Below are 15621 nucleotides of genomic sequence, written 5' to 3' on the forward strand. Positions count from 1 at the left end.
TGGTAACCTCTAAATTAAAAAATATATATGCGTGTATATAGGTAAAAGAAAAAGAAACTTTCCTAAAATGATTAATAATGGTCACTCCCAATTAAATATTTAAATTACTGACCAATACATTAAATAAACAATATTTTTAAAGCTCAGTATTTGCATTTCAAAAATAAAAACTAATCAACAAACTTCTAATGCAAAAGTAAAAATGCCTGGTCAATGAACTTGTCATTCTGGATTCTCTAGTCAGTCACCCAAATCCATGGTCTTACTCAGAACAACTAAGTTAACAGAAGCTCCCATTCTTAGAAAAACATAAACACACTTATAAATCCAGTGCACTCTTTCTATAAGGCTTTTTCTTAGACGCTCACTTAAGAGGCTTCACATAATAAAGGACAACACTAACATTAACAATTCTTCTACATACTCCGGTTGGTTTTAAGAATACTGGATAGTTCAGTATAATAAAATCTCTTTGGAAAAATCAAAATGGTAAACTAACATATTTAGAAGTCTTTTAAATTGACAATTGATAGCCTTATAGCAAGTATTTACTGGAAGGGTTTGGTTTTACAAATAATACACAATTAATAAAACATAGGTATGATTATCCAAATGGGCAGGAGGCAAATGATGCAATGAGTTTCAAGAATATTATATGGCTTTATGCTAGGAATGGAATTTAATGTCCCTTCTCTTTTGGGATTTAATAAATACATTTTGATGTATGCTGACCTTTTTAAAAAGAGGGTTCACCTAAGTCAGATTTCAAAGCCAAATGAGAAAAATGATCTAACAGAAAGCATTGGGCTTTCTTATGCAGAATAACCCCAGTAACTAGAAAAACTGAAAAACAATTATGCTGAAATCTTTTAAAAAAAATTAGCTACAGAACCATAGTAACTCAATTTCCACATCAATTGATCAAATAAACTTGAAATTATTAGAAATCTGGCTAATTAAAACTTTTTTGCTTATAAAAATCAAAACACCGTCATATAAATACGTACATTTAAGCAACTGCTATAAATGAGTGATCAAATAAAAATTAGGATTTCACTATGGGGAGGGGGCATATTTATATCATTCTCCGGAGAGTATCTACAAAGAAGAGGTCATCCTCAATATAAAGTAAAAGTATTTCCCAGCACGCATGTTACTGTAGCAGGCTCAGAAATAAAAACAAATGAATTAGGTGGGAGAACAAAAAAGATGGCAGGAGAGTAGGAAATCAGATTTCCTAGAACTCATAATATGCGCCTAGTTAAGAAAAACCTAATGCCAATCTAGAATAAAAGCCTCTTCAGGTGACATTTTTCAGGTTTGTTTATCAGACTGTTAGATTTACTTCTGTGAGTAGTTAAGCTCTGAATCTATTTTCTTGGAATGCCGCTTACAGCAATAGCTTACAATAGCTTACATCACTAGGGGAAAAGCTCCAGGGTAGGCTGAATGTTTATAAAGTTTTGTTTGTCTGTAAAACAGCCACAAAAAAACCTATAAAGTGCTATTAGAGGGATACCTTTATAGGTATATTTTTAATTGTTGAGAGTAAAATATAATTTGCAATTAAAAAGATTTTGACATGGAACCTAGGTTTGATCCATATGTTTTTGCCAGATTTACATTTTAGGATGGGTGGGGGAAGCTCATAAATTACTTTTTCAGAATTACTTCTATTCCCAGTCCTAATTTTGTTCATAAGAACTTGTTCGCTGGTAACATCTAAGAAATACAAATAATTCAAATTTTATTTCTACAGCCTCTCTTCTTTCCAAGAAAAATCATGGGTTTTACTTAAATTTAATTTATAGTTAGAGCTTCAAATTGTATTTTCAAAGTTGAAAAGACCGCATTTAAAGAATGTTTGGTGTCTATACCTGCATACATGGGCATAAGAAAAACAAGTGGATCCAAGCTTTATCAAATAGATACCCATGTTAACGTCAATCTGTTATATACAGGAATTATATATAATTCCTCTATTGGTTTCCAAAAACATAAAAGGAATATTAATGAGGCCTGTTAACTTACTGAACTATGTAATAAGTGTATTTTTTAAAAGAAATGATATACTGACTTTTATCAGCAAATACTCATTTTTCTCCTCAAAGTCAAAAGAGAAGTCGTGAAAACCAAAATATGCTGACTGAGCTCTCAAGGAATTAGATAGCTTATAATTTTGAAATCTAGTACCACTCCTAAAAGACACCAAACAGGAACAAAACACAAAATAAAGGTGTGCCCATTTTAATTCTTTTCCAATGGCTTATTTTTATAATTTAAAAACATTTTAGATCCGCCTAAGAATAAAATGGAAGGGAAAATTTTTATTGGTTATTTGAAAGTGATCCAGACTTATCTGCGCTGTTTAGATTCTTTTGTTCCTCTTATTCTCAAGCAAAAAAAAAAAAAAAAAAAGAACGTTCTTACAATAAAGGGAGAATTTCTAAAGGAAATGGAAATAGATGTTATGATTTGGCCAACAAAATTTTTAGCCATCTGAGTAGTAAAATAAATAAATAAATAAATAAAAATAAGAGGTATTAACAGGAAGTCAGAAGTAGGACTACTGGATATTTGTAAGCCTCTCTTACAAGGCCTGAGTGTTTCTCAAAGGAAATTTACATAGTAATAGGAAATTATATTCCTAATTAGTAACTGAAGTGGTAGTCACAATCATGTATACTTAAAGTTTACATGAAGTTTAGTCCGAAGAGCAATTGACGCCACAGTACTAACATTTTTTTCTGCTATGTACATTCACTCCAGCAAATAAGGTCTTCAGACAACAAATTATCCTTTATAGAAAGAATGTGGGTCAAAATAAATTGCAGTCTGCTTCCCCAACCCCATTTTATTTAATGCAAATTATCCAATGCCTGCAAGAATGTTCAAAAGCCTGAGCTTGTTTTTATAAAAATAAAGGATAAAATTGCCAAATTAGATGACTATGAAAGAACATCAATCAATGAAGTACTATTTGGAATAAATATTAGAATTTAGACTAATCCTCAGTCTGGTATCCACGATACACATTAGAATAGACAAGAAATTTTGCATGAATTTGATCACTCACATAGGCAGTTATAGTTTGAAAACAATATTCCTTGCAAGGATTACGAATAAAATAATGTTTTAGGACACAATTGAATTTGAAATAGGTAATGTTTTGAATAGATTTTTGAGTTTTATTGAAATCTTACATGAACAAGAAATTGGAAATACAATCACATCAAAGAACAAATTGTCACGGCTTTGACGTTTAAGCCAAACAAATTTTGTAGGGCAGGTTTCAAAAAGGTGTGAAGTTATAACAATTTAAAAACACAGTTGACCTACTTCTAGGAATGCAAAACATACAATCATAGGTTATTTTTAATACAAGAAAACTTAAATTTGTTTGCTTTTAATTTCTTCAAACTACTAAGACAAAGCACTAGCTTGTATTTTTATTTACAGCATACTCCATACCCCTATGTAAGCTGTCCCAAATCCAAAAAATGAAACTGTCCAAAACCAAAGGTTCTGCAAAATCATGATTTTAACAGTGTGCTCAGCTTGTTTTGAAGCTAAAATGAAGCCTGAAACGATAAAAGCATTGTAACTCCCAGAATAAGGGAACTCTGCAAGCCCAATAATGTCCAAGAGCATTTATGAAAAGAGGAAAAAATAAAAAGACTTGAGTATATACACAATAGTGATTTCTTCAGCCAAATACAAATGGCAGCAAATTGCTACTTAAAGATGAAACAGATAAGCCAATTTTTTTGAAGGATGTAGATCTAGAGCCAATCGTATCTTGTCAATATCATTTTCAAGCCCTCACTTGTCTATTTCCACTGTTGCCCATAAGTATCCTGATAAAATTCCTGGTTGTCATTATTGTAACCATAGTTACCAGAATAGTCACCACCTTGCTGAAGCGGCTGTTGAGCGATGGGTTGGGAACCCCAGTTCTGTTGGTTGTTGGTCTGACGGCGCTTGGAGTCAGGTTGGTTGTACCCGTCTGCCTTTCTCTTGCCTCCTACATTGCCCCCACGGTTGCCCCGAGATCCACGGGAACCACGGCCTCTCTGCTGTTGTGCAGGACCCCCTCTGCCACCCCTAGAGCCTCTTGGTGGTCCCAAAGGTGCCCCCCTCTGTGAGTAGCCAGCTCTACCTCTTGGAGGTGGTGCTCCCCGCCCCCTTGGTGGTGGTGGAGCACCTCGCCCTCCCCTTCCTCCTCCTCTTCCTCTTACTGCATAGCCATCATCATAGCCGTAGTAGGGATCTTCATAGCCTCCACGATAGTCGTGATAATCATAACCATAGTAATCATCATAGTAATCTTCATAGCCATAGTAATCTGGAGGGTAGCCATATCCACCTCTCCCCCCACCACGACCCCGACCTCTAATTGGAGGTGGCATGCGCGGAGGAGGGTGATAGTAATAATCTTCATACCTAGCAATGGAGGGAAGGGAGAAAAGAAAAAACAAGTTAGTTTGCTTCAAGATTCTTCCTAACTTTTTAAACTACCGGATCTCTGATATATTTACTAAATGCAGACTCACGCAGTACTCCTGGAGGCCTGTCTAGCTGCTTGGCGCTCTTTCCTTTTCTTGTCTGGTGGCTTGGCTAAGACTATTTCAATTTCTTCTCCTTCTATTTCTTTGCCATTCATTTCATCCATGGCCTATGCAAAATTAGAAACAAATTTATTTTACAAGTAACAGTACCTTAAATATAACATTATCTGTACCATTTAATACACCTGATAAACAATTTAATTCACAACTGTTTTAATTTCCAAGAAGAATATAGCCACCAAATTTTCAAAAATACACAAAATACTTATTCCCCTCAACCTTACTTTATGTGCAAGTTACACTGAGAATAAAACTGATATCCTATTATTATATTTAAAAAGATAAAGCAGAGAGCTGCTTGTTGCTGCTCCTTAATTGCAAGTAACTAATTCCTCCAAGCTAAGGCCAAAACAAACAGCAAATTCTCATTTGGAGGACATGCCAGTATTAACAATCTTTTCAGGATTAAAGTTTTTAAACAAACATGGTGTTCAGGCTGTAGGTCTTAAACTGTTCTTTCATAAAAATGTCAAGAATTTGAAATATAAATGAGACTATCAGTGACATTCAACAAGATACTCACCAAAAAAAGGAAAAAAGCATCTTCCCCACCCCAACAATGTTTAACCTGGTATATACTTTACCTGAATGGTTAAAAGCACAGAACCCAGCAAAGGCTTGAACTAATTAAAACTCAAGTACTCATCTGGAAAGCAGTAATCAAAAGTATTCCGGGCTCTAGTTTTTTATATCATTCCACCTAATAACTTCTGCCATACTTCAAGGTTCAGGTAACTCGGTAACCAAGTATCACCTCCTCAACAGTTTTTCTGTTTCCCAATACAACCTTTCCCTCTCTGGACATACCTAATGAAATGCTCTAACCGTAAAGAACATGTTAGTGATTTACAAGTATCCAGACCAAAGATTAAATCCGTATCTTCCTCTTACCGACTTTTTTCCCCTTTACCACCTAAGCTTTTGGCTGCTTCAACTAAAGCAATTAAATGAATCTGTAAAAGCTTCCTGGCATAAACAAAAGAACAGAGCATCTGTCTATACTCTTTCCTCTGGCCATCTTCTGAGCTTGAAATCTTACAATTTCAGAAATCGCTTTGGCAAACCACCCCTGAAAATTATTTTCAATTATGAACAATCAGTTTATTTAATACCAAGTAAATCAAAACAAATATTTAGAAAAGTATAAATTTATTAGTTATCTGTCCTTCCTATCACTCGCAATTCAGAAGCCAAACAAGTTCTGTACTAAGCTATGAATTTGATAAGCAATACTGTCTCAGTAATTAGCTTCCATCAAAAAGCAAACCAATAAATTCTACTAGTCAAAGATTCTATAAGGCACATTTTAAAGCAGTACCCTGGTCAGGAAACAAAAACTGCCCTAATTAGAGGGTGGGGCCACTTTTCTGACAAAACACGCAAAAAAAAGAAACAGGCCTGATGTCACCAAGGGTTTTAGATCTATCTCCCCAATTATATAAAAAATCTTGTATTTTTGCCCTGTCTTTTCTTTTGTCAGCCCCTCCCCCAACCTTTTCTTCAGAAGGGAGAGGGACAAGAGGAAGACACTGAAAATTTCAGGCATTAAAAATGGTATTGATCAACGGAAAAATGGTATTGATCAACAGAAAGCAGCAGAGTACTCAGGTTATACGTTCTAGACGCTATATGAAAATATTGTTTTTCATACTTTTCAAATACTATCATCAGCAGCAAATTATTATATGCAAGAAATATTTCTAATAACTACTGAAACTGGCAAAAAAAAAAAAAAAATACTGTGAGGATTCTAAAATGACCAAAGAAAGGCAAGACTATGGAAAACTAACTAACCATTCCCTCAGAACACACCTACTGAATTACACTGTACTGGATATGGAGCCATGTACGTACTTAGCTCCAGTCATAGGTTCTTAAACAAGGAACTAAAGTAGTTACAATGTATTCACTATCATTTTGGTATTTATGGAAGCTAATTACTATTCCTTGTAACATTTTCAAGGTATCATGCTATCAAAGCTTAGGCTTACAAAATAATACAGAGATTAAAAGTAACTTGCCTGAGGTCACAAACTCAGTTAGTAATAATCAGGCTTTGAAATACAGAGTCTTACCTGTTACATTACTACCACTTCACAGAGATTATTAAAAGAAAGCTCCAGAGTTCGGTAAAAGCTGAAAACCAATTTCATTTGTTTATAAAGTCACTTTATGTGTTTTAGCAAGTTTCAACAACAAAATTCACATATCAAGAAACAAAATATCAAAATTTCTACCTTAACAGCTGCTCCTCTGTCTTCGAAATGAACAAATGCATAATCTTTCAACTTCTTCACTCTTTCAAGTTTTCCAAATTCAGAAAATGACTTTTCCAATATTTCTTCTGTCACTGTAGTGGCCAAGTTTCTCACAAATAAAACTTTCACCTAATATAACAAACATACAAAACTGGCATTGGCTACTTAATTTTAGCTGAAGTCCTATATTAAAGTATTTCTTCCTATTTTCATGGCATAGGCATTTTTCTCCAAAACAATTAAGTGCTAAAGGTGCTATAACAGAAGGTATGAAAACTGAGAAAATAATTGTTACCAATTTATATAAATTATCGGTTTCTTTTCCTGCCATGTCACTACAGTGCTTAATACTGTGAACAGGACCTTCAAGGGACCAAAATAAAATTATTACTAAGTTACTTTACTAATTTAATAGGGTCCCTTTGTTGTTGTTTAGCTGTTAAGTCTTGTCCAACTCTTGTGATCCTGTGGACTGAAGCCCACCAGGTTCCCCTGTCCATGGGATTTCCCAGGCAAGAAGACTGGAGTGGGTTGCCATTTCCTTCTCCAAGGGATACTCCTGACCCAGGGATCGAACCCAGGTCTCCTGCACTGGCAGGTGGATTCTTTACCTCTGAGCCACCTGGCAAGCCCAACATAGTTCATAGTGAAGTGAAGTCGCTCAGTTGTGCCCGCCTCTTTGCAACCCCATGGATAGTAGCCTGTACCAAGTTCCTCAGTCCATGGGATTTTCAAGGCAAGAGTACTGGAGTGGGTTGCCACTTCCTTCTCCAGGGAATCTTCCCAACCTAGGGATCGAACCCAGGTCTCTCACATTGTAGACAGACACTTGCTTTACCATCTGAGCCAACAGGGAAGTCCACACAGTTCATAAATCCCCCCCAAAACAAGTTTTTCTGTCCCTCCTTCCCCACCCAAGAACTGGATGAGCTCATGATTCTAAAGTTCATATGAAAAAATAAACAAGCAGTAGTAGCCAGGGAAAAAATAAGTACAAAATTTAGAGACTAGTCCTACTAGATAAAACAAACTCTATCAATTCATTGCTTAAATCATTTAATCAGTGCAGTGCTGATCTGAATAACGATGAAAAGTGGACTCATACCCCACACTATATACTAGGATAAAGTCCAAATAGACAGAAAATTTAAGAGGGGGATGTTTAAAGTATTAGAAGAAAATAAGATAATAATTATGTAACACTGCACTGGAGAAGCCTTTGTTAATTTTAAATCTACATGAAGGACTGAAAAATTCAACTACTGAAACAAAAGATTTCCATATGGTAGAAAATACCATAATTTTTTTTAAAAAAAAGCATCACAAAAAAGATAGTAGCCTGTCTTTTTATATCAAAACTCTACAAAATAAAAGAAAAATATCAACAGAAAAACAAATGAATGGAAAGATAGGCAAAATTCATGAATATACAGTTCATACAAAGAAACATAAAATAGTCCTTAAATGCATGAGAAATGTAAATTCAAGCATGTACAGTAAAGAGAAACAAATCATAAAACAGCTATGAGATACCACTTGTTGCGAGATTTGGCAAAACCAAGTTTGAGCTTATCCTCTTTTAACAAGGATAGGAACGTCCTGCTGTATTCTGCCTGTGGAGAGCAGGATACAAGTGCACCTCCTACAGAAAATATGGCCAGTATCTTAATAATTACAGATGCATTTACCCTTTGACCCACAAATCTATCCTACAGATATGTCTGTACTTATATTAACTGAAATGATATAAGCTTACTCATTACAGTATTATAACAACAAAAGATTAGAAACACCCAATGTCCAGCTAGTTGAATGTACTATGGTACACCTACAGAATGAAAAAGTACAGTCATAAAAAATTAAGAGCTGATATTAAAAAAACAAAATGTGAGGATATACTGTTAAGATTTCCCCCACTGTATACCTCCAAGACAGGGGTTCAATGTAAGTCAATGTGACCGACAAGCACTTGTCATAGTGTAATTGGCAGCGTTTTACCATTTCTTAGCGATACATAAAATAATAGCATACTCCCTTAGAGCTGAGATACGAGATGAGATGAAATATGACAGTGAATAAAACAAACGTAATTCATTAATATAGCCCCAGTAACCATTTGTGTAAGAAGTAGGGAAGGAAAGAATATATAATTATATTTGCTTGCGAAGCACTACAAGGATAAACCAGATACCACTAACACTGGATCTCTACAAGAGACAAGGAGGAAACAGTAGTTGGAGCTAGAGGCAGGAATGGGAATTCCTTGGCTATACTTTTTATATAATTTTGACTTGTGGACTAAGGAAATACATCACTTATTTAGACAAAAAAATTAACATATCTATCAAACAAATTGTTGCCTAAGATAAAGGGCTAAGTAAAGAGGATTTGGGGAAGACACAAATCCCAGGGGGGGGAAAATCTTCCACCTCTATCTTTAACCCCTTTAATTTTCTAAATGTTGTCATACTGATGTCTAATTCTACATCAGACAGGCCTCCATTACTTTATTTACCTTCTTTTTTGAAACTCAACATAGATCTTTTTTCTTTTCTGAGATGAAACCAAAGTATCCGATATAAAAATTACTAGTTGAAATAATGTTTAAAGCACTCAATAGGAAAAAGAAAGACAACTGTATGTACAGCTGAAACTAACACAACATTGTAACTCAACTACAATCTAATATAAAATAAAAAATGCCCCCTCAATCTATAATACTATTTTTAAAATATCTTAGAAAATGCAATACAGGTTATAGTCAGTTTTCTACAAGATAGATTCAAAGCTGTAAGAGATCTTGTAAAGAGATTTATCCAACTCCAATAAAACAGACAACATCCAAATTCAGTAGTTTGCTCAAAGTCACAACTGTATTAGAAGAAACAAGTGGAATTAAAATCAAGCTAGTAATAAACAAAAATAATCAGGGCTCTTTAGATTTCCAGCCCCTTCCCTTGACTCCTATCTACTCCAGGAACATAGAAAAAGTATGCAGCACATCTGAGTCTCTCTGGTTCATTCTCAGTGGATCTTTGCATAATCCAAAAATGTTTTTGCTTACAAAAGCTTTTATCATGTTAGTATAAACCAGGTCCCTCCTCCAAATTAATCAACAGTGAGGACTGTCACCTCAGATTCTGAAGAAGCTTGCAGAAAAGACTTTTCAGCCCAGAATAACCGAACCATTCATTTATGGCTATCCACAGAGTTGCTGCCCCCAAGAGGTCAAGAGACATACACCAAAATAATCAAAAATTCACTAAAAGCGAACAGAAATACAACTCAGATATGTCCCTTCAACCCCAGGAGTCACCCAGAAGAAAGCCTAATAACCAGGACTCACGGAACCATCCTTTACCAGGCCAAGATCCTGGCAATGAAAGTATAGGGCTTAGGAAGAAAGTGAAAGTCCACTACGGGCCTTGCCATGCATATTTTGCCACTAAGAGCAAACATGATAACCCTTCACCTTTCTTCATGGAGATAATACTATAAGGAAACTTGATCCATTAAAAAAGGAAAAAGACACTAACTAAATCTAAATAAAATATAATTCATGGCCATGTAATAAAAGTCATAGTATGGTCAGTGAAAATTATAATTCATAATCTCCAAAACATTACTTCTCTTTATTCCGTAAGACCTTTTTTTCTTTTCTTAACATTTCTATCTTTGTATCTTTGATAGCGCCAAGCACTAATCAAACTCTCAGTAGGCATAGAAACACCTAATTGAAGGGATTTAATTTCAGTTCTTTTTACACATTTATCTGCAGAAAAAGAAATGATTAATGGAAATTCCTGGATACCAAAACAGGCTGTTAAATTGGTGCTAAAGCAGGTTTTTGCTTAAACCGTTAAGATCAAGAGCTACAATTTGTATTTACTGTAAAATCTGAGATATTCAAGCTTATATTCTAAGTACAGAAAGTAAATGAGAACCGCACTGCCCAACACAAGATACTGCATTTACCTTAGCCATGACTTCTGGATCCGGTTCCTCCACAGGGTCAGCCCATTCAACTGTAACTACATTTCCCCATACTTTTACTTTTCCACTCATCAGCCGGCGTCTGGCTTGTGCTGCTGACTTGTGATCCTCATACTCAAGGAAGCAGAACCCCCGATTCTTCTTTTTGTCATCGGGTTGATGATAGAGAATAACGTCCACCAAACCCTCTGTTAAACCAACAGCCAGATATATAAGCCAAAAGCATCCACCACACATTGAGCGATTAGGCAGACCTAAACCCACTTGCCGAAGAGCAAAAAGTAACTGAAGAAGCCTCATAATGATCTGTTGATTATCTAGCTAGACAACTAAATCAGAATTATCAGATATGGAGCTATGGACAATAATGTTATGTTCCTTTTGATTTTAGGGGCCCTGAAAGTACAGTCATAGTAAGTCCAACTACTGTATTCTGACATATAACATTCTATTTTACAATGTTTTTAAAGAGTGTTTGACATAACATGACCTTACTAAAACTTATGAAAATACTACCAAAGAACTTAAAAACCAAATATAAATCCAAGAGAACACTCAACAACTAATCATAACCAAAAATCATCCTTGAATCTTAAGTTTTAAAAAGTTGCTATTTTTACCAAGTAATAAATAAGTAACTGGTTAAAATGTACTTCTGATCTTAGTCCTGTACCCTCACCTTTCCACATATTATCCAAATCCTTAGGAGTAGTTAGATTGTACTTCTAGCAGCAATATCCAGAATGTGATTTGGATGTGGTAGAGCGGAAGTAAAGGATCAGAGATGTGGCAGTCATTAAAACTAGGAGATTACAGTATTGAATGATTCATCCACATAGATGTTGAAAGGACTAACAGTAAGTTAATTCAGGACAGAAGAGAAAGACTATGAGCCAGAAGCAATCTTCAATTAACACAAGACTGAAACCAGAAGAGTAACAGATAACAGCTTGAAGGAAGGGGAAAGGTTTGTTTATCTGTAATATGTTTGGACAACAAAAATGTAAAGAAATAGTGGTTTTTATATGGGATGAAGAAGCAATGGTCTAAAAGTTGTCTTTTACATGCAGCTACCATTAGTGGATCTCCCTCAGCATTTTAAAAAATGAAATGGAATAGGAAATGTATGATTAAATCATATTTGCTAAGTGAAAATGTGATTCTGCTAAATTTTGTTACATATAAGTGTGTGTGTATATATATATATCTGTGATCTAAAATTTTCTTCTCAAATCAATTCCACGGATTGGAAATGCAGAAAAATCTGAAACAGACAAGGTAAGAGGAAGAAGGAAGAGGAGGAGAAGCACTCTCATCCCCTTGGCCTTAGAGTACACTGAATACCAGATGGCAGGGAAAGCCTTCACTTGAGAGCTACAGGGCAAAGGTTGTGTCAAAAGTTATGGTTCAATTAAGGAAAAGAAGCAAAGAGGACACTTCAAGAACTTGAGGCTAGAAGAGAAGTTATTTAGTCCAAACCACTAAAAACCAGGAGGAAATTTAGACACTCAGTAGATATGTGAATTCTTAGATTAAGATACACCTTTTTTTTGCACTTATAGTATACCACAGATTTCCCAAAACTAATTTCTAAATACATTTTTGTTTTACCTGTGACTTTACTGAATTCTTCCAGAATGTTTTCTTTAGTCTTATTCTTCGGAATTGATCCAACAAAAAGCCTGTTGTTTGCCACAGAAATGCACACTCCAAGGTGTTTACCAGGGCGAATTTCATAGCTGTCACACTGAAAGGAAGAAAAGAACCAGACACCCCACAACCACCCCAAACTCAGAACAACTGATTTCAGTCTAAAAAACTGAACAATTCAAGGTCAAACACTCCCTGCTTCATGAATTCACCAAGTCCCCTCATGCTTGCCATAATATAAAATGTGTATTTTAAACTTTTACAGCCTCTGTTTTAGTTTGGTTTCATTAACCTTCACTGCTCTATCATATTAAATGAATCAAAGTTATTCACTCTATCTTTGAAAAGATCTGATTTATTTCAATATTATCAATCTCAAGATTTCTTCCCAGAGAATTTTAGGAAAACTACCTGAAACTGGTAATTCAGAGCCCTTGGAGATGAAATGAGATAGAGACAAGTCTCAGGAAAACAACAAAATGTAAAGAATAACAACTATGTTTAATCAATGCAAAGAAACGGAGAAAAATTTCACCTTTTACATAAAACAGAATTTAAAAAATTTAAACTTCATATTAAACATAATACTTTCAAAATTGTATTAAATCATAGGAATAAAGTGTTTTATTTAAATGGTTATGGTGATGATTTCCTAGGTAAACTTGCGCTTTTTATGCCTTAACATTACTTACCTATTAGTTTACAAAACAAATATGTAATTAAAAAAAAAAATCATCCATATGTTGCCAGAAGCAAGGAAATAAAACTTTAAAAACTTCTCAGTACTAACTAAACAAACTGGAAGGAAAAAGGTCCATAATAAAAACAAAAATCTGGGTCAAGTTAGAAGTAGAACAAATTTAGAAGCAACTAACGAAATGAAAAGCTTTGGTGAAAGGTTACCATTCTAAAAGAACTAAAACTAGACTGAGGCCTTCAGCTGTCTGCCAAGAGTATCCCCCAAAACCAACAATACTGCTATTTTGAGTTACTGAGATGATTGTATCTTAACACAGTAGGAGTGAAGCCATACTTAATTTGTGTACTACTCTGAAATAAGTACAAAGGATAACAGGCCCTACAGAAAGGAGATTCCTAGAAGACTGGTTATCAAGTAATAGTAAAAGAGAAAGATTAAAAACAAAGAGAACTGGAGAGTTTGGAAACAAAAAGAAAAGAACGAGAATATACTTAGAAAATAAATTGTATGATTAGGTTATGATAAAAACAAAAGATTCACAACCATTTCCCAAATTGTGTCCTAAAAGTCAAGGAGCCTAGTTATATTCCCCAGAACCCATAAGAATCTTACTCTAAAGTTTAACAGCAAGAATTGACATTTCTGTCTAAGATCAAAAGGGAGAACTGCAAAAGCCAAATATTCAAATGAAACTTTAGATAGTAACTGCTGTAATAACTTCTTAGAATTATGGGAGACTATCACCTTACTTGTGTGGTATTTTCATTTATTTTTTACTTTCATAATATGAAAAAATAGCCACCAGACACATACTAACAAAAAACTAAAGTAAATGAAACAACGTTAACTGCAAATGTTTTTAATTCAAGTATTTCTCTCAAATGACCTGCTAGACAATGGGTATTTGTTTTGTTTATCACATACCAGTTTAACAGCTTCCTGTGCAGCTTCCTTTCCACAGAAGGTGATAAATGCATACCCTCTGTTCTGACCAGACAGTGGATCCATCATAAGACGCAGATCCCAAATGGGACCAGCCTTTTCAAAAAGGGGCACCAATTCATCCTCGTATAAATCTCTTGGTATTTTACCTACAAAGACCTGAAATAAAACCTGTATGTTAGAATCCCAATGCAACAAGCATTTGATTTTAGAGCCACAAAACCTAGGTGCCTTTTTTAGGGGGTGGGGACACAAAGATGATTAAGGAAAAATTGGGGCAAGTTGAATCTTACAAAGTTAACCCTAGTTTTTCAATATAATGACTTCCAGGGCATCAACACAGAACAATAATATTCTATACTGAAAAATGGAAACTGATTAATAGTAAGTGCTCACAATTTGTAGTAATAACTCTAAATTTTAAACTTTTTAAATTTGTCCTTTTCTCACAAAAAATAGAAGAAAAGGCCTATATAAATCTTCACTGAAATACATCTGCATTTTTTAGAAAAACCATACTTGAATATGGAGAAGGGAATGGCAACCCACTCCAGTATTCTTGCCTGGGGAATTCCATGGACAGAGAAGTCTGGTGGGCTACAGCCTATGGGGTCGCAAAGAGTGGGACATGACTAAGCGAGTAACACTTCCACTTTCACTATAGGATAAACATGCCAATTCAATAAAGTTACAATAAAAGTTAAATTAAAAAAACTGAATAAAAGATCGATGAGGTCTCTTTCAAATTTCTCAACTCTAAAATCTTTACTACTTAAAACTCCCCTGCTTTAATCTTTCTTCATCAGAATTCCTTTCTCTATCAGAATATTACATTTTAAGATATGAAAAAAATTCACCATAATTTGAAGATTTTGTATTCTTAGTTAAAATTACATAGTAAGTAGGATTAAGTCATAATATACAGGAATGCTAAATTAGAATGAAACAATCGTAAAGCTTCTCAGTATTTAATATCAGATGACAACTCAAATTTCTACCAAGTCAGCAATACGGAAAATAACCTTTTATGTTAAAACACTCGCAATCCACACACAAAGTCTTAAAGAGTAAATTACTGCTTGCATGAGATGAATTTTCTAGTGAAACTCATCTACATCAACATTTCATATCCTGATAATTGATCCGACTGATGAAGTAATGAAGTAAAAACTCAACAATCAGAAAACTAAGATCGTGGCATCCGGTCCCATCACCTCATGGCAAATAGATGGGGAACAAAGGAAACATTTTTTTTCCAGACAGACTATTTTTGGGGGCTCCAAAATCACTGCAGATGGTGACTGCAGCCATGAAATTAAAAGATGCTTGCTCCTTGGAAGAAAAGCTATAACCAACCTAGACAGCATTTATTAAAAAGCAGAGACATTGCTTTTTAATGGTCCATCTAGTCAAAGCTATGGTTTTTCCGGTAGGCATGTTTGGATGTGAG

General features: G+C 34.7%; 1 protein-coding gene across 6 annotated transcripts in view; it reads right to left on the reverse strand.

Moving 5' to 3' along the window:
- The window catches only part of HNRNPR (heterogeneous nuclear ribonucleoprotein R), a 33281-nt gene continuing 20822 nt past the window's right edge, over positions 3163-15621 (reverse strand). For 2 of the 6 annotated variants that reach the window (XM_018055535.1, XM_018055536.1), the window contains exons 6-11: positions 14154-14330; positions 12491-12626; positions 10862-11067; positions 6866-7015; positions 4554-4675; positions 3163-4443 (exon numbers count right to left, since the gene is read on the reverse strand). In XM_018055535.1, the coding sequence (XP_017911024.1) occupies positions 3831-4443; positions 4554-4675; positions 6866-7015; positions 10862-11067; positions 12491-12626; positions 14154-14330 (1404 nt within the window). In that variant the 3' untranslated portion in view covers positions 3163-3830. Of the gene's footprint in view, positions 4444-4553; positions 4676-6865; positions 7016-10861; positions 11077-12490; positions 12627-14153; positions 14331-15621 lie in introns of all 6 variants that reach the window. The other 4 variants (XM_018055532.1, XM_018055541.1, XM_018055525.1 and 1 more) reach the window with 3 other exon arrangements.

This window comes from Capra hircus, chromosome 2 (assembly GCF_001704415.2).
Source record: "Capra hircus breed San Clemente chromosome 2, ASM170441v1, whole genome shotgun sequence".
In the NCBI taxonomy this organism is placed as follows: Eukaryota; Metazoa; Chordata; class Mammalia; order Artiodactyla; family Bovidae; genus Capra; species Capra hircus.